General features: G+C 46.8%; 1 protein-coding gene across 1 annotated transcript in view; it reads left to right on the top strand.

Annotated features, from left to right (window-relative positions):
- The window catches only part of TRPM8 (transient receptor potential cation channel subfamily M member 8), a 96190-nt gene that overhangs the window by 13558 nt on the left and 56411 nt on the right, over positions 1-26221 (top strand). The window contains exons 3-9 of the mRNA XM_040450613.1: positions 4615-4688; positions 10876-11032; positions 12011-12188; positions 15821-15993; positions 21823-21997; positions 22806-22873; positions 25126-25323. Of these exons, the coding sequence (XP_040306547.1) occupies positions 4615-4688; positions 10876-11032; positions 12011-12188; positions 15821-15993; positions 21823-21997; positions 22806-22873; positions 25126-25323 (1023 nt within the window). The remainder of the gene's footprint in view (positions 1-4614; positions 4689-10875; positions 11033-12010; positions 12189-15820; positions 15994-21822; positions 21998-22805; positions 22874-25125; positions 25324-26221) is intronic.

Here is a 26221-nt window from a genome sequence, read left to right as displayed (position 1 = left end):
TTATTTTATTTTATTTTATTTTATTTTATTTTATTTTTTAAATGTTTATTTATTTTTGCGAGAAAGAGAGAGAGAGCTCGAGCTTGCACAAGTCCCAGTCGGGAAGGGGCAGAGAGAGAAGGGGACAGAGGATCCCAAGCGGGTTCTCTGCTGACAGCCTTGAGCCTGATTTGGGGCTCGAACTCCCAAACGGTGACATCATGACCTGAGTCTAAGTCGGACGCTCAGCCGACTGAGCCACCCAGATGCCCCTCCAGCGTCCTTATTTGAAAGGTGGTAACCTTGATAAGTTGGGAAAAGATGCCTTTGTTAGTGGACGCTCCTGACATTTACGATGCTGCCCTGTTAACCCTCGTTTCATCCTCGGTGTTTCTGCTTCCAATCCTGTGGGTTCGCCAGAAACGACTCTCGAATCTAAGTCCTTCCTTTCAAGTCCACGGCTGCATCTCTGTTCGGTTCTCATCTGTTCTTGCAACAGCTTCTAGCTGGTGTCCGGGGCACCCGCGTCTCCCGTTCTAACCCCGCGTCCACGCTGTCCTGAGCTCCTAGGGACTCGCCAGTCCTTGCTTCCTGGGACCAGCAGGGGCCCTTCTGCGCTGTCCCCGGTGCTCCTGCTGGGGCAGATTCCACTGGCTTCGTGCCCACCCTCTGGGCAGATCGAATGTGTTCGCTGGTCCGGAAATAAAGACGACACTGCAGTCTGATACCAACGGTCCCCCTGGACTGGGATATGTTGGAAGTCAGGATGGTGGCTTGCCGTGGGAAAGAGGACGGAAGAGGGATGGGGAAGGGTGCTCCGCTGCCGGGCCCATCAGTGTGCGGGTCTGACCGGTGGTTACACGGGGCTGGCTTTGTGAGCTACCAGGGAGCTCTGAACAAACAAACAAGGGAGCAAAAACCCCCCCCCCCCCCCCGGGCCTCCGCGTATTTAAGGCAGTGCTGGCTCTCAGGCACTCCTCCTGCACTTGTCCATCCCCGACCCAGAGCCCCCCCCGTGCCCCCTACATTTTGCCCCTGGCCTCACCTTAGCCCTGGCCCTGCAGAAACAAACGGTGGCCAAAGACGAGGGGGCCTGTCCCCCAGCCTCAGGCAATGAGAGACCTCCGGGGAAGGCGGGGAAGGCCGTTACCCATCTCACTCTGGGTTTGGATGGGGCTTTGATGCTTCTGGGCAACGGACCAAGGCTGATGGTGGGACAAGGCCACTCCATGGCTCCCAAGGGATTTCTGGACACACCTTCAGCAGTGCTGGCAGCCCCCTGGGTAGGACTTCTGAGACCACCCAAGGACGCCTCAGTTCTAGAAAGCCCTGTTTGCGCCCCTCAAGAGCACACACTTTTGGGGGCACTCGGGTGGCTCAGTTGGTTAAGCAGCCAACTTCGCTCGGTTTGAGCCCCTTGTTGGGCTCTGTGCCGACAGCTCGGAGCCTGGAGCCTGCTTCGGATTCTGTGTCTCCCTCTCTCTCTGTCCCTCCCCCACTTGTGCTCTCTCTCTCTCTCTCTCTCTCTCAAAAATAAACAAACATTAAAATAAAGGAACACACCCTTCTGCACAGTGCATTTTTAGCAACAGAGGGAATTTTTAGCAACAGAGCCGTGCTCACACCACTGCCCCTCCACGACCACTGATTTCGCTGGCTTCTACATCTGTTGAATCTTCTTCGTTTGTGGTTAAGCAGATTCAGAATTAGTTAAGAGGTTAGGAAATATTATCAGGGAGGAAGGGCATCAAAGGCTTTCAAAAATTATGCATTCAGATGAGGGTAGGAATCATCGTTGCTTTCCGTATTTTTAGTGTCTGTGGACAAGAATGCGTAAGTGTAAATTTCCAGCTTAAGGAAGAGTAATATAATGAACACTCTTGTGCCGGCCACCAGCTTAGGGAACAGAGTATCACCAGGACTTTGGAGGGCCCCCACCTGCACCCCCCTGTTGTCCCCTCTCTCCTGCCAGAGGTGACTGCAATCCTGAATTTTCTATGACCCATTCCTTCCTTCCTATATATATATATATATATATATCCTTAAACAATGTATTATTTACTTTAATCTGTTGTTGACATATATGAAATTCTACAAGTATTCTTGGGGGAACTTGTTTTTTTCTTCCTCATTATATTTTCGAGATTCATCTCTGTCGATTCCTTTCACTGCCGTCCAACGGTCCATTGTGTTCATCCGGCCTGCGGGGAACATTTGGGTTTCTGTGTTTTGCTATTAGGAGCAATGCCACGTGAACATTTTGGGGTGTGTGAGCTGGGGCTCCCTGGGAAACGTTCTTAGGGTGAAGCCGGGTGGGTGAAGGGTGGACACCTCTCCATCATGAGGTCTGGTTTAAGACCCGGGGTTTGTGGGATAACTTTCGTTCGAAGGGCCGGGAAGAGGAGGCGTGTGGTCCCTGTTTCTCTGATGTCTCAGAAGGGAGCAAGGGGCCGACTGCTGGGTGCACCGTGGACTTCATGCCAAGACGCTGCCTGTCCCCCCCGTATGTGTGAGCAGCTGCTGTCGGGGATGAGGAGTCACGGCTGGCTTTGGTGCCAGCAGCCTGACTTGGGAAGCCAGACTTGGCACCACGCTGTCTGAGAACTGCACCTGCCCGCACCCTGCCCCCTGCACCCGTACCTGAGGGTTTGGACCGCCGGCCCCACCTCCCCAGGGCAAGACAGTCCCCCCCGAAGGCTGACCACCGTGGCCAGGCATTCTCAGCCTGTGGGCTCACGTTTCGTCGGACAGACCTACCTCTCTCTCCAACCGGGGGTGCTTTCTAGGGGTGTGATTTGCTGGCCATGGTAGACCATTTTCCAGAGTGGTCGCGCCAATGTGCTCACCCACCCCTAGGGGGCGCGAGGCCCCCCTGCCGTCCCCTTCATCACTCTCCGCGTCAGTTGCCTTTTTGATTTTTCCAACCTGGTTCCCCGGGGAAGTGAGAAGTCACGGTGGTTTCGCTTCACGTTCGCCTCATGACCGATGCCGGTGAGCCTCTCTTCACACGTGCACGGGTTATCCGTGCGTCCTTGTTTATTCACTCTGTGCTCACGTCTTTTGCCATTTCCCCCGTAGGTTGTCTGTCCTGTCGTTCGTGATTTGAAGTCCTTTATATAGTCTCTCTACCAGTTGAGTATGTTGCAATTCTGGCCTCCCGCTTGAAGAGTGTAGTGGTTTCTTCTTTTTAAAAATTTTAAAATTATTTATTTATTTAATGTTTATTAAAAAAACTTTTTTTTTTAATTTTATTTTTTACTTTTTAAAATTTACATCCAAATTAGGTGCAACAATGATTTCAGGAGTGGATTCCTTAGTGCCCCTGACCCATTTAGCTCACCCCCCTCCCACAACCCCTCCAGTAACCCTCAGTTTGTTCTGCATATTTATGAGTCTCTTCTGCTTTGTCCCCCTCCCTGTTTTTATATTATTTTTGCTTCCCTTCCCTTAGGTTCATCTGTTTTGTCTCTTAAAGTCCTCATACGAGTGAAGTCATATGATATTTATCTTTCTCTGACTAATTTCACTTAGCATAATACCCTCTAGTTCCATCCACATAGTCGCCAATGGCAAGATTTCATTCTTTTTGATTGCCGAGTAATACTCCATTGTATCTATATTCCACATCTTCTTTATCCATTCATCCATCGATGGACATTTGGGCTCTTTCCATACTTTGGCTATTGTTGATAGTGCTGCTATAAACATGGGGTCCATGTGTCCCTTCGAAACAGCACACCTGTATCCCTAGGATAAATGCCTAGTAGTGCAATTGCTGGGTCGTAGGGTAGTTCTATTTTTAGGTTTTTTTTTTTTTTTTTACTCTCTACACTGTTTTCCAGAGTGGCTGCACCAGCTTGCATTCCCATAAAAAATTTTTTTTTAATGTTTATTCTTGAGAGAGAGAGAGAGACAGAGTGTGAACGGGGAAGGGGCAGAAAGAGGCAGACAGTGAATCCAAAGTGCTGAGCCATCAGCACAGAGCCCGACGCAGGGCTCGGGCTCAGGAACCATGAGATCATGACCTGAGCCGAAGTCGGACGCTTCACCGACTGAGCCACCCAGGTGCCCCAGGAGTACAGTGTTTTCCAATGTATTTTTCATCTCTTTCCATATAGTTTGCTTTCCCATCTAAAGGGAAGCTTTGGGTGTATAAAAAATTGTGGTTGTTTCTCAAAATGAGGTTCCGGATATGCCTTACCACCTTGCCCATGGGGGAGAAAATACAAGCCCAGAAGGAATCTCTGAAATATGTCTTCTTTAGAAAAGCAAGTGTAAGAGGACAGAGAATCTGCTTTGATACATTATTTATGGTAAACTATCAACAAATGCATACATTCCCTCGGTAGTCCTAGAGACGGGAAAACATAATTTGTATGTGTATCACGACATTTATTACAAGATAACTCCAAGTTGACTTTTAGAAAAATTTGCATTTAGTTATAAAATTTAAATGTATGCCTCTTTTAAAAACCGTCGTGTACTCTAAGAACATGGATGGACGCTGGGTGCTATGAATACGTGGTAAATTCTTAAAGCCTTTGAAGTAGGTTTAGATCATCTTTCGTATTTGTTAATAACAGCAGTGTGTTCGAATAAATGAGTGATATGCTGTCCAACGTTCTTTCTCCAAAGGACTTGGTGAATTTTATTCAAGCAAATTTTAAGAAACGGGAATGTGTCTTCTTTACCAAAGATTCCAAAGCCACGTAAGTATCTATTTCCCCTCCGTTTTTGCTTCCGGGTTGGAAAATAAATTATTAACAACCATTACAACAAACAAACAAATGCTCACTAGTTCATTATTAAAGTTGTTTTCATCTTGCGATTCTCAGAAATGGTGTGCGAGCAGGAAGAATTTGGCAAGTAGCTCGGACTTGGTCCCTTGAGCGGGTCCCCAAGGGCGGTAGCATTTCGTTTTGTATTTTTAGCTTTGGCAATAGTTGGTAGAGGCTCTAAGAGAGGCTGTCGCCCCCTTCGGTGTTCCCATGAGCCTGGGAGCCCACCTGAGTGGCCGCAGCAATGAAGGCTATTGTGTTGTAGCTGTTGGCAGGTGACCCCGGGCACGAGCACACGTGGCCATCCGATCGACTCCTCCGTGAGGCTGTTGATGTACGGCCTTCCCATCCAATCGGGGGTTCGTCCGCTCCGAGTCTCTAGTGTTTTGTACCATCAAGGCTGGGTTTCCAAACACGGGGAGCAGCCCCCAGCGGCTCTGAATGCAGGAGGAGGTCCTCGATGAATGTTAGTTAATGAGGGAGGGAGTGAATGAGTGGACCCCTGATCTTTCCCATAGAAGATGTGCCCGGACCCAAAGAGACGTTTTTCGTGCCGCCCACCTCTCATCCTGTCCCTCTGCCTTTCCTCTGTTGCCCGCTGCCGAGAGAAGAAAGGATCTAACTCTTCATTGGTTAGATAGTTGCTGCTGTCGTTTATAATTAAAGCACTGACCTTCTGCGGAACAGAGACAGCGAACAGAGGAAGTTCAAGCGAACAGAGTAAGAACAAGTAAAAGCAGGTTCGTTGGAACCAGCCCCGCATCGCACCTTGGCTCGGCTGCCTGCTCACCGCGTGACCTTGAGCCAATTAGCCTTTTTTCTGCACCGAATTCTCTGATGCTAAAACGCTAGCAAAGAATTCCTCATGGGTTGTGGTAAGGATTCGATGCTGTGATGCCTCAGGGCATAAAAGGTTCTTCATAAGTGTGTTTTCTTGCTTCGTGTGAATGAGAAAAGGAACATCAGAAAAACTAAGAATCTCTGTTTTGCCACTGGTGTACACGTATTCCTCGTGAGTCATTTTGATGGGATGTAAACCTCATGAGTCAGCTCTTTATTCCCTGAATGTTTCAATGAAAGATTTTGCTGTTAATATATTTGTTTGATGGGTAGAAAATACAATTTGGGTTCATTCATTCACTCAACAAATATTTATTGGGAACTTGCTATATCACAAGGACTTAACATACTTGATCGCTAATTCTACAACCCCCCCTGCCCCGCCCCTTCAAGGTGGCTTGCTATCATTTGACAGACAAGGCACATGAACCCCGAGAGTTCAGTATTTTGCCCAAGGTCCTATGGCCAGTGGGAGATGGATGAAGGACTGAACCCAGGTTTTCTGATTCCTAGCTTGTGTGTTCTTTTTATCCCCTGCTCCCACCCTTTCTAAGAACGACACTGGCTCAGACAGACTGTATTCCTCAACAGTTTCTTAGGTACAGAAGTCCAGTCTAATTGGCTTAAGTCAAAGGGATAGTAATGGGACATTTCGGCTGAAAAGCACAGCCAGAGCCCGAGCTTAATAGCACCAAGACTCTGTCTCTTTTCCACCTGTCGTTTCTGTTGTCCTCTGGGTGAGCAGCCTCTTAACAAATGGTGCCAAAACGATCACCGTATCTCATAGGTTATCAGCTTACCATTTTGCCAGTGGGGGAAAGAGGGCCTCATTCTTAGCAATTCCACCAGAAATTCTGGACTGATGTCCATGGTTCTTTTTGCCCTGGCTTGGGCCATGTGCCCACCTCTAAACTCATCCCTGGGGCTAGGGAATGGGTGTGTTGATGGGCCAGGCTTGGGTATCGTGTCCACATGGACCCAGGGTGGAGAGGGATGGTTCTTCAAAGGAAAATCAGGGTGTTCCTACCAGCCAACCAGGAAATGGATGTCACATGGAGAAACCTGTAGTTGCCTACGTTAGAGTGCTTGATGACAGCTTGAATCTTGCAGGAAACAAAGGGGAGCAGTCCCCACCTTCAGCAACACAAGCTGAAGACCAGAACGCCTCAGGGTATTCTGATTCCCTTCTCCTAAGGGCACAAGGTTGTAGACCGAGGTCAAGACCCTAGACTCTTTGAACTTCCCCATCTCTCCACAGATGGTGGGAATACTCTGTGTCATCCAAATTACCCATCGGACAGGGAAATCAAATGAAGCGACTATTGGTATTGATACCCTGAATTTGCTTCCTTCCCCCTCAAACTAACACAGGCTGTCCAAGTCTCCCCAGAGAATTCCTGGGGTTGCTTGTATGTGCTATGCCCAGACTAGTCAAGTCTCTCCACTTTCTTGACTAGTCACTGGAGAGTGAGCCCCAACCATTGCACCCGCTGCTGAGCACCCTCCGAAATGTTGCTGCCCTGCTTCTGGGTTGCCTCCTGGCACTTCCGAGACTGTGAGACCCCGATCTGGGTTTGTTCTCTTTAGTTCGCATTGCCTTGGCCATGCTGCATTCTAGGTAGAAGTAAGGAGAACTCTACCTTCTCTGTAGCTGCTCTGTGCAATGGAACTTTCCGCCACGATTGAAATGCCCTATATCTGCACTGCCCATTGCGGTAGTCACTAGCCACAGGTGGCTATTGAGCATTTGAAATGTGACTAGTATGATCAAAGAATTGAATTTCTTTAGTTTTGATCTTAATTAATTTAAACATAAAATTACATTGCCGCGCATGGCTAATGGCTGCCTTATTGACCGAGTCGCTCTATAGGTTTCAGACTTGGTCCTAGAGGTAGAACTAGGGTCCTGATGTTCTCCCATCCGCCCCACGCCATCCCTCCTGCAGGTATCTGTGCTCCTAATGCCTTTCTGGCCTCCTCTCCATTTGTAAACCAATCCATGCAAATTCCTGCGTAGAGCATTACCAGCCTGCAGACCATCAAAATGGAGCCAGACAACTCTCTCAGCCAAGGTCACCCGAGGCACACACCTCCCCATAGAAGGGAAAAGGGCTTAAGAGTCTGTCTTCAGCTGTAGCCAGGGCAGGTGAGGCAGGGACTTCTCCCCCTACCCCCCCCATCCTGCACTGACCTTCGGTGGGTGTGGACAGACCCCAACAGATAGCAAGATGGTAACGGCTAAAGGGAAAGGAGAGGAAGTCAACTTGGACCCTAGTGGGGAGGACTCTGAGACCACTGGGGGGCAGCCTTGACTCAGGAAGTGCCCTGGGACTTAGTAAGAAAAGCACCCAGGAAACTGGGGTCAATTCACTTTTTTTTTGGCCCGACTGCGTGATGCCCAGAGAACTGTTCCAAACTGTTCCAAGGCAACATTGCTGCGTGCCTTTGGATCCAGGCTTTACTTAGATTTTTACAGCCCAAGAAAATACTGAAAGTCTGACATATATTTTGAGCACAGAAAATTTCCATCCTCTACAGTAAGGAAAACTTTCAGTTACAAGGAACTCACGCCAGCTTAACCTAAAAGGGTTGGTTTGCAGTTGGAAACAGTCATGTCACCCCGAACCCAAGGAAAGGCTTGTCTCAATCCAACCCGCGTGGATAGGGTTGAGGAACAGGGACAGCTTCGCTGGGGTCCACATCCCATGTGCACTCTCCAGCAGGGACCGCACTGAAGTATCACCATTAGGAGTTCGAGCAGCGTGGGAAGGTTCCTGCTGGGATGTGTCTGTTCCTCATTAGGGATGGTCTTTGTTGTGTGGCTTTGGCAGTTACCCTGGGCTCCCCGTGGTTCAGAAAGGTCTGAGTGACTCATTTCAGGTCACACGGTTGAGGCCAATTGCTTCCAGGTAGTAGAATCTTGGTCCCTATTAGAATCTGTCTGCTTCTGGAGCGATCATAAAACCTCCTCCCCAAACTGGTTTCTGCTCCATCGAACTTTTAGAAGGTGTCACAGAAAAACAAGACCACTATTGTCATTTTGTACAATTGAAACGGGATCTACTGCCACAGAGTGTTTTTAGAATTATTTCTACATTTTGCCATCTGTTAAATAAAGTCATCAGTGAGGAAGACCTTGATAACATTGCCCTTCCTCCTGTGACAGCCATGTGACAGTTATGTATGCTTAAGCCCATCTTCCAGAAGGCAAAAAAATACCTAGTTTACAAAAATCACTGAAGAATGATTAAGATACAAATGATTTACAGGAGACTAATCAATGTATCCATTTACTCATTTATTCCTTCATCGTTTGGAGGATATTTGCTGGATGCCCTTATGTGCCAAGAAAGAGAATATAAAATAAACCCTAACAGGTTTTCTCAGGCTTGTATACCTTTATTTGACCCAGCCTGCCCAGGGAATCCTTGCGTCAGAGTCACTACGAGTGGTTGCCCAGGTTGTGCGCTGCACAAATGTGCTAGGCGTCACAGGCTCGTGTCTGCCAGAGGGACATCTTTTCTAGCAGGTTGGTGATTAGGGTGACTGCATACCTTGAGACTTGGAACACCGATAGCACGATGGAGGCCCTGACCCTCCCAGGGCTTGAACAGCAGATATAAAGTGGAATTTTCCTGGGCAGATCGGGACATTTGGCCTCTCACTGGTGGTGGCTCTGTCTTGCCCCATTGTCCCTTTCCTCCCCTCTCTGGAAAAGGAGAGCTCTGCCCCTCTGGCTTATTTCAGTGGCCAGACATGGGTCTCCCTCTGCCACTCTCCAGCCTCTTGGGACAGAACTCTGTCCTGCTTCTCCACTGGTCGTGGCTCCTTTGAATTCCGAGTGCCCTCCCGAATCTCGTCCAAAGACTGACGGGAGAAAAGAATAGGGGCGGCCCAGTGGGTGGGGCAGGAGAAGGGTGAGCAGTGCCTCGCTAGGGAGCGTTGCTTTGGCCGCGTTGACGTTTTTGTCGTGGTGGTCGGGACGCCACATAGCCCCGGCTAGAGGAGCCAAGTAGTCATCGCATTTGTTTATAGATTTTTTATTTATTTATTTATTTTTAAAATTTTTTTTCAACATTTATTTATTTTTGGGACAGAGAGAGACAGAGCATGAACGGGGAGGGGCAGGGAGAGAGGGAGACACAGAATCGGAAACAGGCTCCAGGCTCCGAGCCATCAGCCCAGAGCCCGACGCGGGGCTCGAACTCCCGGACCGCGAGATCGCGACCTGGCGGAAGTCGGACGCCCAACCGACGGCGCCACCCAGGCGCCCCTAGAGATTTTTTTTTTAACTGCTTTTTTCCTCTTCTTCTGGTGTCACCACATCTGCTATTCCTTGATTTGCTCGTAGGGCCCCGCCACAGCCTGAAAGTCCCTCGACAGAGTGTGCGCCACTGTTTCTGACCCTCTCGAGCAAGGGGGGAGGGGGGGAAGGACTGTGCTGGGGTAGAGGAGGGGTCCGCTTATTCTGCGCCGCCCCTCACAGCCAGGCTGGCTGTTCCCGAGAGGTCCCCCGAACCGGAGAGCGGGCTTCCCATCCCGTGATTCCCTGGGTGCAGTGAGCTCGCCCCAGGCCTGACTCAGGGCGGACTTTCAATCCTTTACCTCTCACTGCCTATTTTATTCATCCTCCTCCAACTTCGTATGGTCACACGTGTCACTTAGCAAACACGTACACGTTAGTTCCCTTGCACTTTTCATGGGAAGCAATAGTGTTCATGTGTTGCTCAGCTTGTCCTTGTCCAGCCCAAGTGGGGAAAGTCTCCCAAGCAGGTGACATCCAGTATAGACGGGATGGTCTCTCTAAACTGCGGGTCGCTTTGAGCCCCGGCCAGGGGCCCCCTGCCTCCCGGGAGAAGGGCTCACCTCACCTCGGAAAGTCTGGCGCTGCCTCAGAGGCCCGCCTCAGAGCTCCCGCGCGTTGTGAACCACGCAGGAAGGTCAGTCATGGTCTTCAGACTTCCGAGGCTTAATCCTGTAATAACCTCATGGCTGTTTATGCAGAGACAACTCCCTGAGGGCGCTCCTCTATCCTAGCTCGCGATCTGGAGCCCGCTTTTTGGTGGATGGATAGCAGACGACAGGACTAAGGCACCAAGGTGGTTTGTAAACAATCAGCCGAGATGATGACTATAGTCTGGAAATAAGACTCGATGGTCAGATCTCTTTGTGCGTTTATTTAAGCTTGTCTTGTGCGGTTTCCTCTAAAAACATGATGAACCCCGTCCAGTAGGCTTAACGAGATCTGTTCCTTCCTTCTCGGTATCATTCCGCTCAGGGAAAACGTGTGTAAGTGTGGCTACACCCAGAGCCAGCACGTGGAAGGCACCCAGATCAACCCAAATGAGAAATGGAATTACAAGAAACACACCAAGGAATTTCCAACGGACGCCTTTGGGGATATTCAGTTTGAGACTCTGGGGAAGAAGGGGAAGGTAGGAGACGGTTCTCTGCTTTAGCTGATTCATATACTAACACAACCAGGGAGGCACCTGGTAACCTTGTAACACAATCCTTGGAGGTACCTCGAATTGTCCAACAGTGTGGAGGCAGGAGGGGACGGGCAGTCAATCCCAAAACGATTGCAGGAAAAGATAAACCTTGTGAAAGTCAAAAAGCCGTGATCACCTTACGTGCGACTGGAAAACTCAGCTGGTGACCGGCTGTCCCTCAGAGGCCCTTCCCCGGGGCACACGGCAGGCGACCTCGGAACATCCACGTGGAACCCCCGCTGCTGCTGAAGGCCGTTGACCATTTTTGGGAGTTGTCTCATTTAGTGTGGCGCGTGGCATTCTTGAGAAGACATATGGCCCCGAATAGGGTGCCCTGTCCCTCTACACACCCACATGTCAGGCTCTTACAGGGGTGTCACAGCAAGGTTTGAGGCCGGAAAGTGGTACCCTGGGTCTTCTGTGTCCATGGCAGTACCCTCCGTAGGCAGCCTGGAGCCTGGGTCTGGATGCCTCAACCCCCCCCCTCCCCCCCCCCCCCCCCGGGGGCGGGCCCCGGGAGGGTGACCCACACTGCTGTCTCTCCCCAGGGCCCCTGCTCCAGGATGGGTCACTGCCAGCTCTTGTGTGCGCACGGCTGGCTCCCCTGTGTCAGTCTTGTCCCGTGGTCTGCAGTCAGCCCTAGTGCTGGAAGATTCCCTAACATGTAAACCCACGTGCTCTGCTTCAGAGCTTCACAGGCGCCCCACAGCTTGTGGGATAAATTCCCAGGTTCTCCAGCCGGCCCCGGGGGGGCCCTCGGTGGCGCCCCCATCCCCTAGGCACCCCCCCCCGCCCCCCGCAGCCTAGTGCTTTTCTTACACTTCCCCGCGGGACCCCCTTAGCTGCCTCGCCCCTCCCCACAGGAGCAGGTGGCTGTGGCGACAGGTGCGCTGACCCTGCCGCCTTCCCCCTTCCCCGCAGTATATCCGGTTGTCCTGTGACACGGACGCGGAGACCCTCTATGAGCTGCTGACCCAGCACTGGCACCTGAAAACGCCCAACCTTGTCATTTCCGTGACCGGAGGGGCCAAGAACTTCGCCTTGAAGCCGCGCATGCGCAAGATCTTCAGCCGCCTCATCTACATCGCGCAGTCGAAAGGTGCGGGGTCCCCGCGCGGGGACGGGGACAGCGCGTCCTGGGGTTCCGCCCTGGGCTGGGCGACCGAACGAAATCCCCCAGTGTAGTTCATGCGCAGAACCTAGAGGCTCTAGAAGCACACGGTTAATCGCGATCTATTTAAAAACAAGGTCCGCAAATGAGTGGGCAGACAGGAGGCTCTGGCAGGGGGTGGGGGGCGGGGGTCCCGAAGCAAACAGCGCCGAGGGGCTTCCCTGTGGGTGCTTTTGTTTCCTTGAATCAGCTAAGGTTTTCATTGTGCTGTTTCTGCATGGAAAATTTTACCCAGAACACTCTGGCGCGTCAAACAGGAAAGTTTGATTTCTTTGCTCTTTAATTTTGAGACCAGTGATGCGCTTTTGGGACTAGTGGTTAAGGCCTGGCAGGTGGTTGGCGCCAGGTAAGTGTTTAATTGAGACCAGGACAAATAGCTGTGGCTTTGTTACGTGAAACATGTGGCTTTAGTACCTCCTTTCTTTTTCACTTTTTATTATGAAAAATTTCAAACCTACAGAAGAGTTGTAAGAATAACATAATGAATGTGTGTACATCCTTCCCTTAGAATGACCACTTGGTAACATTTTCTCACATTTTTCATACGGTTTTTCAAAAACAGTCACACAAGGGGCACCTGGGTGGCTCGGTCGGTTAAGCTTCCGACTTCGGCTCAGGTCATGATCTCACTGTTCGTGGGTTCGAGCCCCGCGTCGGGCTCTGTGCTGACAGCTTAGAGTCCGAAGCCTGCTTTGGATTCTGCGTCTCCCTCTCTGCTCCTCCCCTGCTAGTGCTCTGTCTCACTCTTTCTCTCAAGAATAAGCATTAAAAAAAAAAAAAAACCCAAAACAGTCCCATATTATTTTTAAAGAATCATTTGCAAGTACATTGCAGGCATCACGACCTTTAGCCCCTAAGTATGTCAGCACGAATCTCTCAAGAACAAGGGTGTTCTCTCCCATAACCCAGTACAATTTTCAAACCTGAGGAAGCTAGCTGCCCCATACTGTTATCTAAAAAACAGTCCTTATTTTAATTAATTATTCCAATATTATCCTTTTGAGAAAAAAACCGAACACACCTTTTTCCCCCTCAGTGGACTCCGTTGAATTTAGCTTTTCATGTCAAAGCAAACTGATAGGCTTTTGTTCATCTGGAATTGTTATCTAGAGTTTCTTGGTCTTTCAGGACGTTTTGAAGAACGCAGACACATTGTTTTTACAGACTGTTCCGTCATTCAATTTGATGCTTCCTCATGATTAGGTTCAGTTTATCAAAGCCTAATATTTTAGGAACTTCTTTTTTTTTTTTTTTTTAATTTTTTTTCAACGTTTATTTATTTCTGGGACAGAGAGACACAGAGCATGAACGGGGGAGGGGCAGAGAGAGAGAGGGAGACACAGAATCGGAAACAGGCTCCAGGCTCCGAGCCATCAGCCCAGAGCCCGACGCGGGGCTCGAACTCCCGGACCGCGAGATCGTGACCTGGCTGAAGTCGGACGCTTAACCGACTGCGCCACCCAGGCGCCCCAGGAACTTCTTTATTAAAACCGAGGGTTGATGGGGGAGTGGGGCAGAGGGGGAAATGGGGATGGGCATTGAGGGGGGCACTTGCTGGGATGAGCACTGGGTGTTGCAGGTAAGCCATGAATCATGGGAATCTACCCCCCAAACCAGGAGCACACTGTATACGCTGTATGTTAGCCAACTTGACAGTAAACTATATTAAAGAAAAAAATTAGTTAACTGGGAGAGCTAAGGACACATGCCTTCTTTTATTTTATTTTTAAAAGTTTATTTATTTATTTTGAGAGAGAGAGAGAGAGAGAGAGAGAGACAGAGAGAATGACCGGGGGAGGGGCAGAGAGAGAGAAAGAGCAGGGGAGGGGCAGAGAGAGAGAGAGAGAGAGAGAGAATCCCAAGCAGGCTCCATGTGTCCGTGCAGAGCCCAATGTGGGGCTCAAACGCACAAACCAGGAGATCATGACGTGAGCCAAAGCCAAGAGTGGGATGCTTAACCCACTGAGCCACCCAGGCACCCCCACACGTCTTATTTTAGGTAAGAGTTTTTCTTTCAACATCAAGAAGAAACTGGGCCGTTGTCCTCATTTGTTCTCAATTTCCGGACCCACCAGGGGGAGCTACAGTAGGTGCTTACTCTGGTACGAAACGGAGCAGGTCACTTTCCTTACTACTAAGTCCTGAACACACGTCATTCATTCAGAATACTTATTGAGCGCCTGCTGTGTGTCAGGAATTGTTGTAGGTGCTGGGACTACAGCACCGAAATGGACAAAAGTCTCTGGCCTGAGAACATCCAGGGAGGTGAAGGGGTGGGGGGCCCGGGCTGCACGTGGACAGTCTCGTCCTCTGTGTTGGCCGCGTGGAGGCCGCTTCACTTGCCATTGCCTGGGTTGAAAGGGGGAGGTTGATGATGAAAATCTGTCTGGAGGAAGGAGATTGGGTGCCGAGGGTCTGGAGTTCACATCCTCTGAGAATGGCTGCAGGAATCAGGTATGACAGTCCTAAGGACCATGCTGCGTTTACCTAAAAATATAGGAAGAACTTTTATGTGAAAGGTGACTAAACTCGTTCCTTATCGCTAAAGACAGTAGTACAATTAGAGAACGGAGACAGGGGACGCCTGGGTGGCTCAGTGGGTGAAGCGTCCGAATCTGGTTCAGTTCATGATCTCACGGTTCGTGAGTTCGACCCCCGTGTCAGGCTCTGTGTGGACAGCTCAGAGCCTGGATGGAGCCTGCTTCCGATTCTGTCTCCCTCTCTCTCTGACCCTCCCCCGCTCATGTTCTGTCTCTGTCGCTCTCTCTCAAAAATAAAAATAAACATTAAAAAAGAGAGAGAATGGAGACAAATAGTGAACAAAGGGACCTTCTAACAACTGGGGGCAGAGTGAGCCTTCCATCACCAGAGCTAATCAAGAGATGCCAGTGCCCATCCTCAGGCTGGATTCCTTCATGGCTAGCACGTTAGACCGGGGTCACTTCCGACTTTAGGTTCGATCATTGTGCCAAATAATATTTTATAAGTATTTTCTGCATTTCTTAAAAAACCAAAGCAGGACGAATGTGCAAAGCCCTTGACACTGTGAAGATCACCAAATATAAACCGTAAAATACCAGTGTGCAAAGTTGTATAATCACGAAGTAAAGCTCGATGGTCGGCCCTAGGCTCATAGCACTGGGGTAGGAGGCCGAGAGAAGAGAACTCTGCTTCCCATGGCGCCATTGCCTCACCTGCTCGCAGGCTCAGGCCCGGCATTTATTATCCATAATAAGATTTACCTGAGAAGCTGGTTAAGGATGCAGATTCCCTCGGCCTCTCGCATTCCCCCCGGAGACTCTGATGCTTTAGATCTAGAGCGGTTCCCAGAATCTGCGTCTTTTTAAAAGCAGCATCTTCTAGAAACGCCTCCTGAGACCCTCTTTTCCTTCTTCTCCATACGGTCGGCCCTTGGCAAGGCCCATTATAAGGTGTGGCTGGCAGTGCTGGGCCCTGGTGCTCGCAGGGTGGAGGCTTCTTTGGGGGGCGGTGTGGCCACAGGACAAGAACGATACTCAGAGCCAGCTGAGCATTTATCTGCGCTCTTCCCTCGTGGACAGGTGCTTGGATTCTCACTGGAGGCACCCATTATGGCCTGATGAAGTACATCGGGGAGGTGGTGAGAGACAACACCATCAGCAGGAATTCAGAGGAGAACATCGTAGCCATTGGCATAGCGGCTTGGGGCATGGTCTCCAACAGGGACACCCTCCTCAGGAATTGCGACGCTGAGGTATGGAACAGGAGGAGGTCTGGGAGGTCACACAGGAGAAAGACCGTGGCCTGGGGCTCTGGCCTGCCCACTGGGGCTCTGTGATGGAGCTAGCTTATGGGGAGGTCGGCCTTACAAGGAGCACCCTTGGGACCGACAATTAAAAACAAAGAGGACACGATCAAGGAATTCCTGAGAAGGAGTTACCAATGGATGCGTTTTGTTCATTAAAATTTCTGCCTGGCAATATCGTGTTAAAGTCAGGCTCTTTATTCTTTATAGCTGTGACCTGAGTCTGTCCCAGGAGGACTTAAGCTCTGGCCACCATACCCTTATTGCTTGGCTATGTTCACAGGAATTGAAATCAATGCTGTGAACCCTGGTTAATTTGGGATGAAGAGGCCTGTGAATAGTTCTCCCCTCAGAGTTTCCTGAGAGCATATTTAGAGAGTAATCAATACACATTTCACGTTCTAAATACAAGGTAGACCTATGAGGTTTTGTATCAAGCATGGAATTTTGAAAACAGCATTTCTAGTGAGTTGAAAACCTCCTCAAGCAATAATAGGTGATGTCTGTCTAGAAGCTTTGGGCCAGATGTTCAGAAATCCCAATTTAATCTCTACCTTCTCCCACTTGGGGCTCCTTAGAAGTTTAGGCGGAGTTTTAGAATTACTCTGGTTCTTTTTATTTTTCTTTAAATGATATTACATCTGTATTTTTGAGGTGTAGAAGGGACCGAGGAAAGCGAGGAGCCATTCTGGAGAATCTTCCAGGAGGCAGCCTGGTGGGGTGGCTGGAGGATGGGCTTTGCACACAGAGTAGACTTTTTCTAGCTACATAGTCTTGAGCGAGTTCTCTTTGAATTTTTATAATAATAACCTTGTATTATTTTATAATAATAACCTTGTATGGGACGGAATAATTGTGCAAAGTCAATGGTAGCTTTTATTTGTTATTGCTGGACACGCAGCCAGGGAAGGCAAAATCATCTCACATCAAATGCCAACTTCAGGATGAGTGTCGCCTGGTAGAATTCTGAGGACAGTGGGCAGGCTGTGTGGGAAAGATCGCATTGTTTGTCTCTCAGCCATGTTTGTCCTGGGCATCAGCTTCGTGTTGGAGAATCACCACTATCATGGTGGATATATTTTATATATGAATTCATAAAATCACAAGAGCAACCCCAGAAAGTAGGTACTTTATGTACCAACTACCAATCCCCCTGGATTGGAACAACGACCACAAAAGACTTCAGTATTTCCCTCATGGCAGTTTATGAGGCCCATCCTCTATCAACAAGTAAAATGTGACATGAGTATCTAAAGATTAAACAGAGAGTTCCAATCACTTGGGAAGCAAGAAACAAACTAGCAACCCCTTGCTAAATAACTATTGGGTCAAAAATGAGCTTTCAAAAAATATAATCGCAAGTCACTTAGAAAGCAGTGGAAATGAAAATATTATATGCAAGGACTAACAATATATGGCCAAAGCTGCCCTCAGAGTGAAATGCATAGTCCTATACCTTTATTAGCAAAAATAAAGAAAATAATTCAATGATATTAATAATAATCTTCACAACAATGAAACTAACTCAACAAGGAGTTAAGTGCTACTGTTACCTTCTCATTATAGATGAGAAGATTAAGGCATAGAGAAAGTAAGAAATTTTCTTTTTTTTACATGGCTAGTAAGTGGCAGAAACATGGTTCACGGCCTTTTAACCACCATCGTGTTCAAATTAATGGGTTTGAAAAATGACACTCTAACAAAACTTAAGAGGAGCAGGAAGAAAAAAAAATATTTGATCGGAACTAAATTAGAAAAGAAAAAAGAGGAAGAATGGAAATATTCTTTATTCCCCGAAATCATTTTAACAATTTAATTTAAGGAATAAATAAAACCGAGAATTCGAACATGATAACAAATACTGAGAAAAATTGTGTGGCTGTAACATAATTGTATGCCAAAAAATTTGAAAATCTCATGGGAATTTATATTTTTCTGTAAAACTATAATTTTCAAAACCCGTTTCAACAAGAAGAACTAGAAAATCTGACTAGATGAATTATCAATGGACGAGCTTAAAGGGAAGTAAAAAGCTCCAAAATTGCTCTGGGCCAGATGGCTTCACCCAGAAAAAAATTTTAAAACTCTATTATTGGTTAATTTCAAAGATGTTTATAGTCTCCAACACATACAGAAGTGTGAGATCCTTATACATTGCTGGAGAAAGAACAGATCGGTGCCCTTTCTGGAAAACCATTGCAAAGTATATATCAAGCATGTGAAAACTGTTCATACTGTACTTACAAATATCTCACTGGGAATTTAATATTTAGACAAACAGATGATTAAAATATTTCTGACGATATCAAGAATTGACAGAAACCTAAAGAGCTGGGAATCTCAATATCAGAGGGATCTTCTGGTAGATTACTTTATAAACATGGAGGAATATTGTGGAAAATAATACTTCCAAAGGTTTTCTGATGGTATGGAAAATATTTGCAGTTTTAAATAAAAAATTATGAAAGCTATGTAAGTTAATCTGTGTGCCTAGGAAAGACAGAAGTTCCCTAAAGTCTTGATGGTGCTGACCACTGAGTTGTGGAATTAAGCATGATTTTAATTTTTTTTGTACTTTCCTGCATTTTCCATGTTTCCTACAGTGAGTGTGTATTATTTTTAAATACTCGAATTATAGCACTAGTTTGTATTCCTTTATGTGTCTGTTAATGATAATCTCTGGTGATTTACAGTGGTTTCACAGCCAACACATAGGATCTTGTGGTTGACTTCTTTGTTCCTTTTCTGTCTTCCCTGAAAAAGAGTGTTTGGTCTTTTGTGGAAGTTGTTTACAATAACTTTGTTGACCGGATCTTCCTTTGTGGTCTCTATTCGTGGCTTACAACCCCCCCTTCCTAGTAGACGGGCTATACCAGGACGGGGACTTAGCTGGTCTGAAACAATACCACATTTCACAAACACTGAAGTTTTATATATTTTGAGGATCTCTTTTGGGCTTTTTCTCATTTTCCATCAGCTGTTTTTTCTTTTTTCTGGAGTCAGTGCTACACTTTCCAAAGTAGTGTTGCAATACACATGCATGAAAAAGGAGCTCACGCCTCTCCTTATTCTTGGTATTTAAACTTTAAAATCCCTTTGTCAGGCGTGCCTGGGTGGCTCAGTTGGTTGAGTTTCTGACTTTGGCTCAGGTCGTGATCTCACGGCTCTCATGAGTTCGAGCCCTGCATCAAGCTCTGTGCTGATAGCTCAGAGCCTGGATCCTGCTTCGGATTCTGTGTCTCTCTCTCTCTCTCTGCCCCTAACCCACTCGCATTCTGTCTCCGTCTCTCTCTAAAATAAATAAACATTAAAAAATTAAAAAAAAGAATAAATAAAATCCCTTTGTCAAAGCACAACCACAAAGACAAACCATGAGGCAAAACAACACAATAAAATTTCATATTCACTGAGTGGGAATCATGTTAAAACCTATAATCTGATGCAGGAAAATTGAAATTGTTGTAATATCGAGTCTCCTTCCAATGATAGGATATCTCTCAGTTTCTGCAAGTCTGTGTCTTTGAGGAAAGCTTTACACTTTTCCTCATTAAGACCTACATATTTCTTCTTAATGTTATTTCTAGTGATTATGTATTTTTGTTATTATTGTGAATGAGGTCTTCATTCAATGTAATTTTGGAGGCCGTTTTTTATATAAAAAAGGATTTATTTGTTGTTTTGAATCAAATGTTTTATGAATTCTTTTTTTTCAGTAGATTCTCTGAGTGTTCTATGTTTGCGACTATATTACTGATAAAAGTGTTACTTCTAAATGCAACTCTTCCATTTAATTATATCTTGCATTTTTTGCTTGTATTCATGCCTGGGCTAAAATGTCCAGTGTGATGTTAAATACCAATGATCATAGCAAGTATCCCAATGGGCATTCAAAATACCTGGTGTCAGGGTGGTAGGAACGAGGCTAGTATTTTCACCAGTAAATGGGATTTGGTGAAAGCTTCAATGTACATGTATTTTCAGAAAGTATCGTAAGGCATCATCCTTTTATTTCCACTTTATAACTTTTTTTAACATTTATTTTTGAGAGACAGAGCGAGACAGGGCATGAGTGGGGAAGGGGCAGAGAGAGAGGGAGACAGAATCCGAAGCAGGCTCCAGGCTCTGAGCTGTCAGCACAGAGCCTGACGCGGGGCGTGAACTCAAGGACCGCAGGATCATGACCTGAGCTGAAGTCAGCCGCCCGACCAACTGAGCCACCCAGGTGCCCCTCCAGTTTATAATTTTTTAAATCCAGAGTGAATGTTGGGTACAAAGTGTCTTTTTGCATCTATCGGGTTGGAATTTTCCCCTTGAAGCCATAATCTAATGGACTTAATCTTAGAAACAATGCTAATTTTTCCTTAATAACCTTAACTGGGTTTAATCATCCAATGCTTTGTTAGGAGTTTGGTATCCTTGTTCATTAGACAGTGTGGTCTTTGGCTTTTCCTTGTGTGATTCTTCCCTTGTTGAGTTTTTGGAATTAGTGTTATGTTCTGGAAGAATATAAATGGAATAGGAATGATTTGTTCCAGGAAAGTTTACAGGGCTCCCCTGTCAAGTGCCCAGAGCCCTGTCTTGCAAATATTATCCCATTTGTCATTTCCAGGACTCTCCTGATTGGAACTCCTGACTGGGCCAGGACCACTTTCAGAGGAGAACTGTAATATATGGATTTTGTTTTCATTCTTCTTTTGTTCTGATTGAATACATATGGCGTTAGTAGGCAGTAACCTTCCTCTCCCTATTGAATCATCCCTTATAAACTTTGCTTATATTCTTGGAGTTCAGATTGAACTTTTTTTTTGTTTTTAAGAGACAAAGTGACGGAGAGCAAGAGAGAGAGAGAACGAGAGTGCATGTGTGTGAGTAGAGGAGGGGCAGAGGGAGAGGGAGAGAGAATCCTAAGCAGGCTCCACACCAGCTCAGAGCTTGACGTGGGTTTCCATCTCACAACCATGAGATCATGACCTGAGCTGAAATCAAGAGTTGGACGCTTAACTGACTGAGCCACCCGGGCGCCCCAAGATTGAACATCTTTTAATGCAACCCTAATACTCTGAGAACCAAACACCTTCGAATGGAACATGAAGGTCAGAAATTCCTTTCTTCATGCTACCCCAGCACTTGTTTATTGTATGGAATTAAGTGTTAGGACAAAATATCTCTTTAATTGCTTCGGTTTTTTGGCCTTGTAACTATGGGCTTCTAAAGAGCAAAGACTCCATCTTGTTCAATTTCTAGTCCATAGACCCTGGCAAAGGTCTTGGCATGTGATAGATTCCAGACAAATATGTATGTGTGTATATCAATGTCTACCTGTATCCCCCCCACACACAAATATAAGTAGTGTATGTATGTGTGCATGTGTAGATACATACACACACTCACAGATTTCTGTGTGTGTGTCTGGATACCAACACACACACACACAGAAGCACACACACACTTCCTGGAATGCTATCAGTTTCAATGAGTTTACACAAATGAGCACAGGTCAACGGAACAAGAACTAGATTGGAAATGTGATCCTTACACGGTCACTGGCCATTTATGTGACAGCGAGTAAGTGACCCCGCCATTTTGAACCCTCATTTCTTCATGTTTAAAACGAAGCCCTGTTCCATAAGATCTCCAAGACCCTTCTGCATTTAGGACTCTGGGAGGAGACATCAGTATAGTTGGACCTGAAGGGTTAGCCTTAATATTGACATATACAAATGCTATCCTGCATCTTGGGCCACAAATCTCAAAGAGAAGTTTCTCTGTACTTTTCAGGGATATTTTTCAGCTCAGTACATAATGGATGACTTCAAGAGAGACCCTCTGTATATCCTGGACAACAATCACACCCATCTGTTACTCGTGGACAATGGCTGCCACGGACATCCTACGGTTGAGGCAAAACTGCGGAATCAGCTGGAGAAGTACATCTCTGAGCGCACTATTCAAGGTCAGGATTTAGAAAGTGGACTTTAAGGGAACAATGCAACAATGGAGCAAAAGCCTTTATTTGCCACGTAGAGTGGCAAATTCTCTGTGTCTTCCCACTGCTGAGATGCTGGTGTTGAGATGTGTCCTGTTATGGAACCGGAGTACGTCATGATGTAGTAATAGACTTGGTAACAGGGACGCATTGGAGGTGTTCTCAACCTGTTTCCTTTTTCAGTGGGGCACACATGAAGGAAGGCATTTGTATTGGTAATACTCTTTCTGGAGAGAACACATAGTCATGTAAAGTTTTCACCCCTTCAAGAAAGCACAGGACTGTGCAGATTAGCGAGAGTGTAATTATTTTAAGGATACACTTGAACCTGGCAAAACTAAATCATTCACAGACGTTAGCCTTTTAAATATCAGTAAGGAATTGCAATACGACCCATGTCATGCTGTTGCTGGCTTGGGCACAGAGACACATCCGTCATGGTCAGTGGGTAGGTAGTCAGTCTGAGATCTGCAGCCATCACCTCACACCCTGTAGTCAGTCTGAGGTCTGCAGCCATCACCTCACACCCTGTAGTGAGTCTGAGGTCTGAGGCCATCAACTCACACCCTGTAGTGAGTCTGAGGTCTGAGGCCATCACCTCACACCCTGTGGTCAGTCCGAGGTCTGCGGCCATCACCTCACACCCTGTAGTCAGTCCGAGGTCTGCGGCCATCACCTCACACCCTGGGCTCATGGAGCAGAAGCTCCTGGTCTACCTCTTCTTGAAGTAGATGAGTGCTTCTAATGAGTACGTTTTACATTTTATGCCTTACAGATTCCAACTATGGTGGCAAGATCCCCATTGTGTGTTTTGCCCAAGGAGGTGGCAAAGAGACTTTGAAAGTGAGTCTTGGTTTGGTTTTCTAGACGATTGATCAACAAGCGAACCCAGAAAATTTGCATTTTCAGGGCTTTGGGGCTTGTGTGGTCAATTTCTTTTACTACAGCAAGTAGGTAGTATTCTCTTAGCCACACAATATTCTCTAATATTCCAGAAGAGGCTTTGGAAGAACATGAATAGCCTGTATACCTAATGTTGGCTTTGGCCGTCAGCCCACCAAGGAGAAGGGTTGACATTAACTCCTAAGACAGATCATAAGCAGCATGTATGTTGGAAAACCATGGTTACCCCATGTGCGTGGAGATGGGCTGTGATCATAAACACACAGGTTGCCCCCAGATCAGGATTCCCAGACCCACCAAAAGCCCATCCACATGCTTCCTGGGCCTGCAAAGCCTCCACCCACAAGAAGGAACCCCAAACCCAAAGTGACTCTGAGATCACAGAAACTTCCTGAACAATTCTACACTTCCAAGTTGAGCAGTCAAGCAGGAATTCTGCTTCCCACCCCATCCGTGCAGACTTTGGTCTTACTGAGAGCATTTTGCCAGCAGCCAGGTATCTGCTTGACTTTAGAATGCATCAGTGTTACCACATTTTTGTCGGTGTCTCAAGGCATGCACATCATGCTGAAGATGCCTAGTTTTAGGAGTAGGACTTCACAAGAAAGTGATTTTCAACTCCTCCTTTTAATTAATTTCACATTGATTTGCCTGCCCCCTCATTTTCCAAACTATTCTGTGTAGATACTATGATTCTTTATCTTCCACTTCCCTCCCAGAGCCTCCTCCCGGAGTTACAAGTAATTCCTGGCCAAGTTGTTTGGAATCATAACCTAGCACTTCTCTTTGTTTATATAACAATGGCCTTCTCATTCATTCATTCATTCATTCATTCATGTGTATTTATTGAGCACCTGCTGTAAGATCTGCTACTGAGACCATTGGTGAATGAACATTTTTCAGGGAAAGCCTTATCAGGGAAACATAAGCGATTTTTTTTCAATATGAAACTCTCAGTAGGTGACATGCACTCTCTTTAAGAGCAGAAGAGGAAGAGAAAGTAATTGAAAGATGGTTATGTTTGTTATGTCTCTCTCAAATTTTAGATTTGAAATTCTGATTTCCAGAGGGCCACTACAGTTCCATGGCATTTTCCCCGAGCACCTGTGCAGCCAGTAACCGTGCCCAGAACAGGGGACGAGAGAGAGGAGGGACAGCTCCCTGTCTGATCACCCCACTCCGGCCCCAGCATGCAGATACTTGCCCGCAGGGCAGGTAGTGGGGTGCAGAGCTGGGAACACCCCGGTGTCTGCCCCAGTGAGGCACCACACGCCCCACGGGTGACATGTTCTCCATGAAGGCATTCAGTGTCTCCTAAAGGTTGGGGACTCAAAGTTTCTTCTGGGCATATATATCACTTTATCTTGCCATCAAGTGAATTAAGACTCTGAAGAACGATTCCCCTCTGCCAGCCTCTGTGGAAATAAAAGTGTGGTGCATATTTATATAAGAAACAAATTTAATTTTATTCTCTTTTTGTAAAAGGGGCAAGGAAAATGATTTGGGAATTCTAAGGGAAATAGGTGTCAACATAATAGAAAATATGTAGCTGCTTGAAGGTTTTTTCATACTTCATGAGTATGAATATTTTTAACCTATGCCACATAAGCTGTCAGTGATAATATTGAATACCGTTTTAGAAGTTGTCATGCAAACCTATGATGTCAGGAGTTGAAATGATCAATTTTGTAGGTAGAGATATTTTAAAGCACTTATTATGGAGAACTTAAGCTCGTCACACGTGTCCTTATTATGAGATTTGGTATTAGCACAGGGTGTAATACACCTGGCCCACATTTCTCATTCATAAACAGTTGCAAACATTTGGTTTGCTTCTGATTGAAATAAAACCCCAAAGGAGGGGCGCCTGGGTGGCTTGGCCAGTTAAGCGTCTGACTTTGGCTCAGGTCATGGTCTCACAGTTTGTGGGTTGTAGCTCCACGTTGGGCTCTGGGCTGCCAGCTCAGAGCCTGGAGCCTGCTTTGGATTCTGTGTCTTCTTCTCCCTCTACCCATCCATGCCTTGCGCTCTGTCTCTGTCTCTCAAAAAAAAAAAAAAAAAAACCCAGAAAAAACCAGAGGAAAATGTGCAGAGATGTGTCAAGGTGTCTGGTCGACCACCTTGGTCCCGAGTGCGTTGTGTTGGCCATCAGTGTGTCTTTCTTCTGGCCGACTCTGTCTCCCCTCTCCCAGGCCATCAACACCTCCATCAAGAGTAAAATTCCCTGTGTGGTGGTGGAAGGCTCAGGGCAGATTGCGGACGTGATCGCGAGCCTGGTGGAGGTGGAGGATGTGCTGACGTCATCCGTGGTCAAGGAGAAGTTGGTGCGCTTCTTACCCCGCACGGTGTCCCGGCTGCCTGAGGAAGAGACCGAGAGTTGGATCAAATGGGTGAGCTTTAGGGGGACTTCCAGGTGCCGAGGAGAAGGCAGCTAAGTTCTTGGGGAGGGAGGAAGCCTTACATGCCCGACTCTGCTAGAGCTGCATTATTTTATCTATTCTCAGTGACACTGAAGTGATACTCTGGCCCAGGTTTCTCGCTGGAAATTGAAGCTCGCGTAGGTTAGATGACTTCCAAGTCTCTGTACCTGGTAAGGGTAGCATATGGGGTTCAAAGTCAAGTCTGTTTGCAAAGCTGGTAATCCTTTTACGCCCTGACTTCACCACATGTTTAGCTTCCGAATTTTGTGTGTATCAGTGGAGGGGAGGCAAGAAATCCCAGGCAATGATGTTTTAGAAATTCACTGGAGGAGTTGTTACTATGGAATGATTGCCTTTCTAAATTAATTGGCCTGTGATTCCATTCAGAATCTCTCGCCCTTCTTATCAGACCATGTAAGAAAGGTACTTACCGGAATATCTATGACACTTCTTATCGCTAAGCCTATAAAAGTATTTTAACATAATGCCATGCCTCCTCACTTTTCCGTCTGTTTCATGACTGCTGTTGACCGGAATTGGCTTCCATTTTCTTGATCGCTCAGTTCATGAGAAAGCTCACGTTAATATTAGTGGGTGAATTCACCTCAACTCATTCCAGAATGGCGTTCGATGTTTAGATAGTTTTAGGAGCACAGGCTACCACTTGGGAATTTATCCATAAAGGAAAAAAAAAAACAAAACAGGCTATAGGCAATGAGCGGGTGATTTTAATCATAGAGCCCATTTTGTCATGAGAGTTCAAGGTTGGATTTAGTATAAAAAATATTCCTTAACTAGATTGGCATTTCAACAGTAGTTAGTTGTGAAAGCATCTCAAAATACCAAACACGGCAAACTGACATCCTAG

Source organism: Herpailurus yagouaroundi, unplaced genomic scaffold, assembly GCF_014898765.1.
Source record: "Herpailurus yagouaroundi ecotype Mexico unplaced genomic scaffold, PumYag 202, whole genome shotgun sequence".
Classification (NCBI taxonomy): Eukaryota; Metazoa; Chordata; class Mammalia; order Carnivora; family Felidae; genus Herpailurus; species Herpailurus yagouaroundi.
The sequence above is the reverse complement of the archived record's forward strand: the minus strand, read 5'-3'. Positions and strand labels throughout refer to the sequence as shown.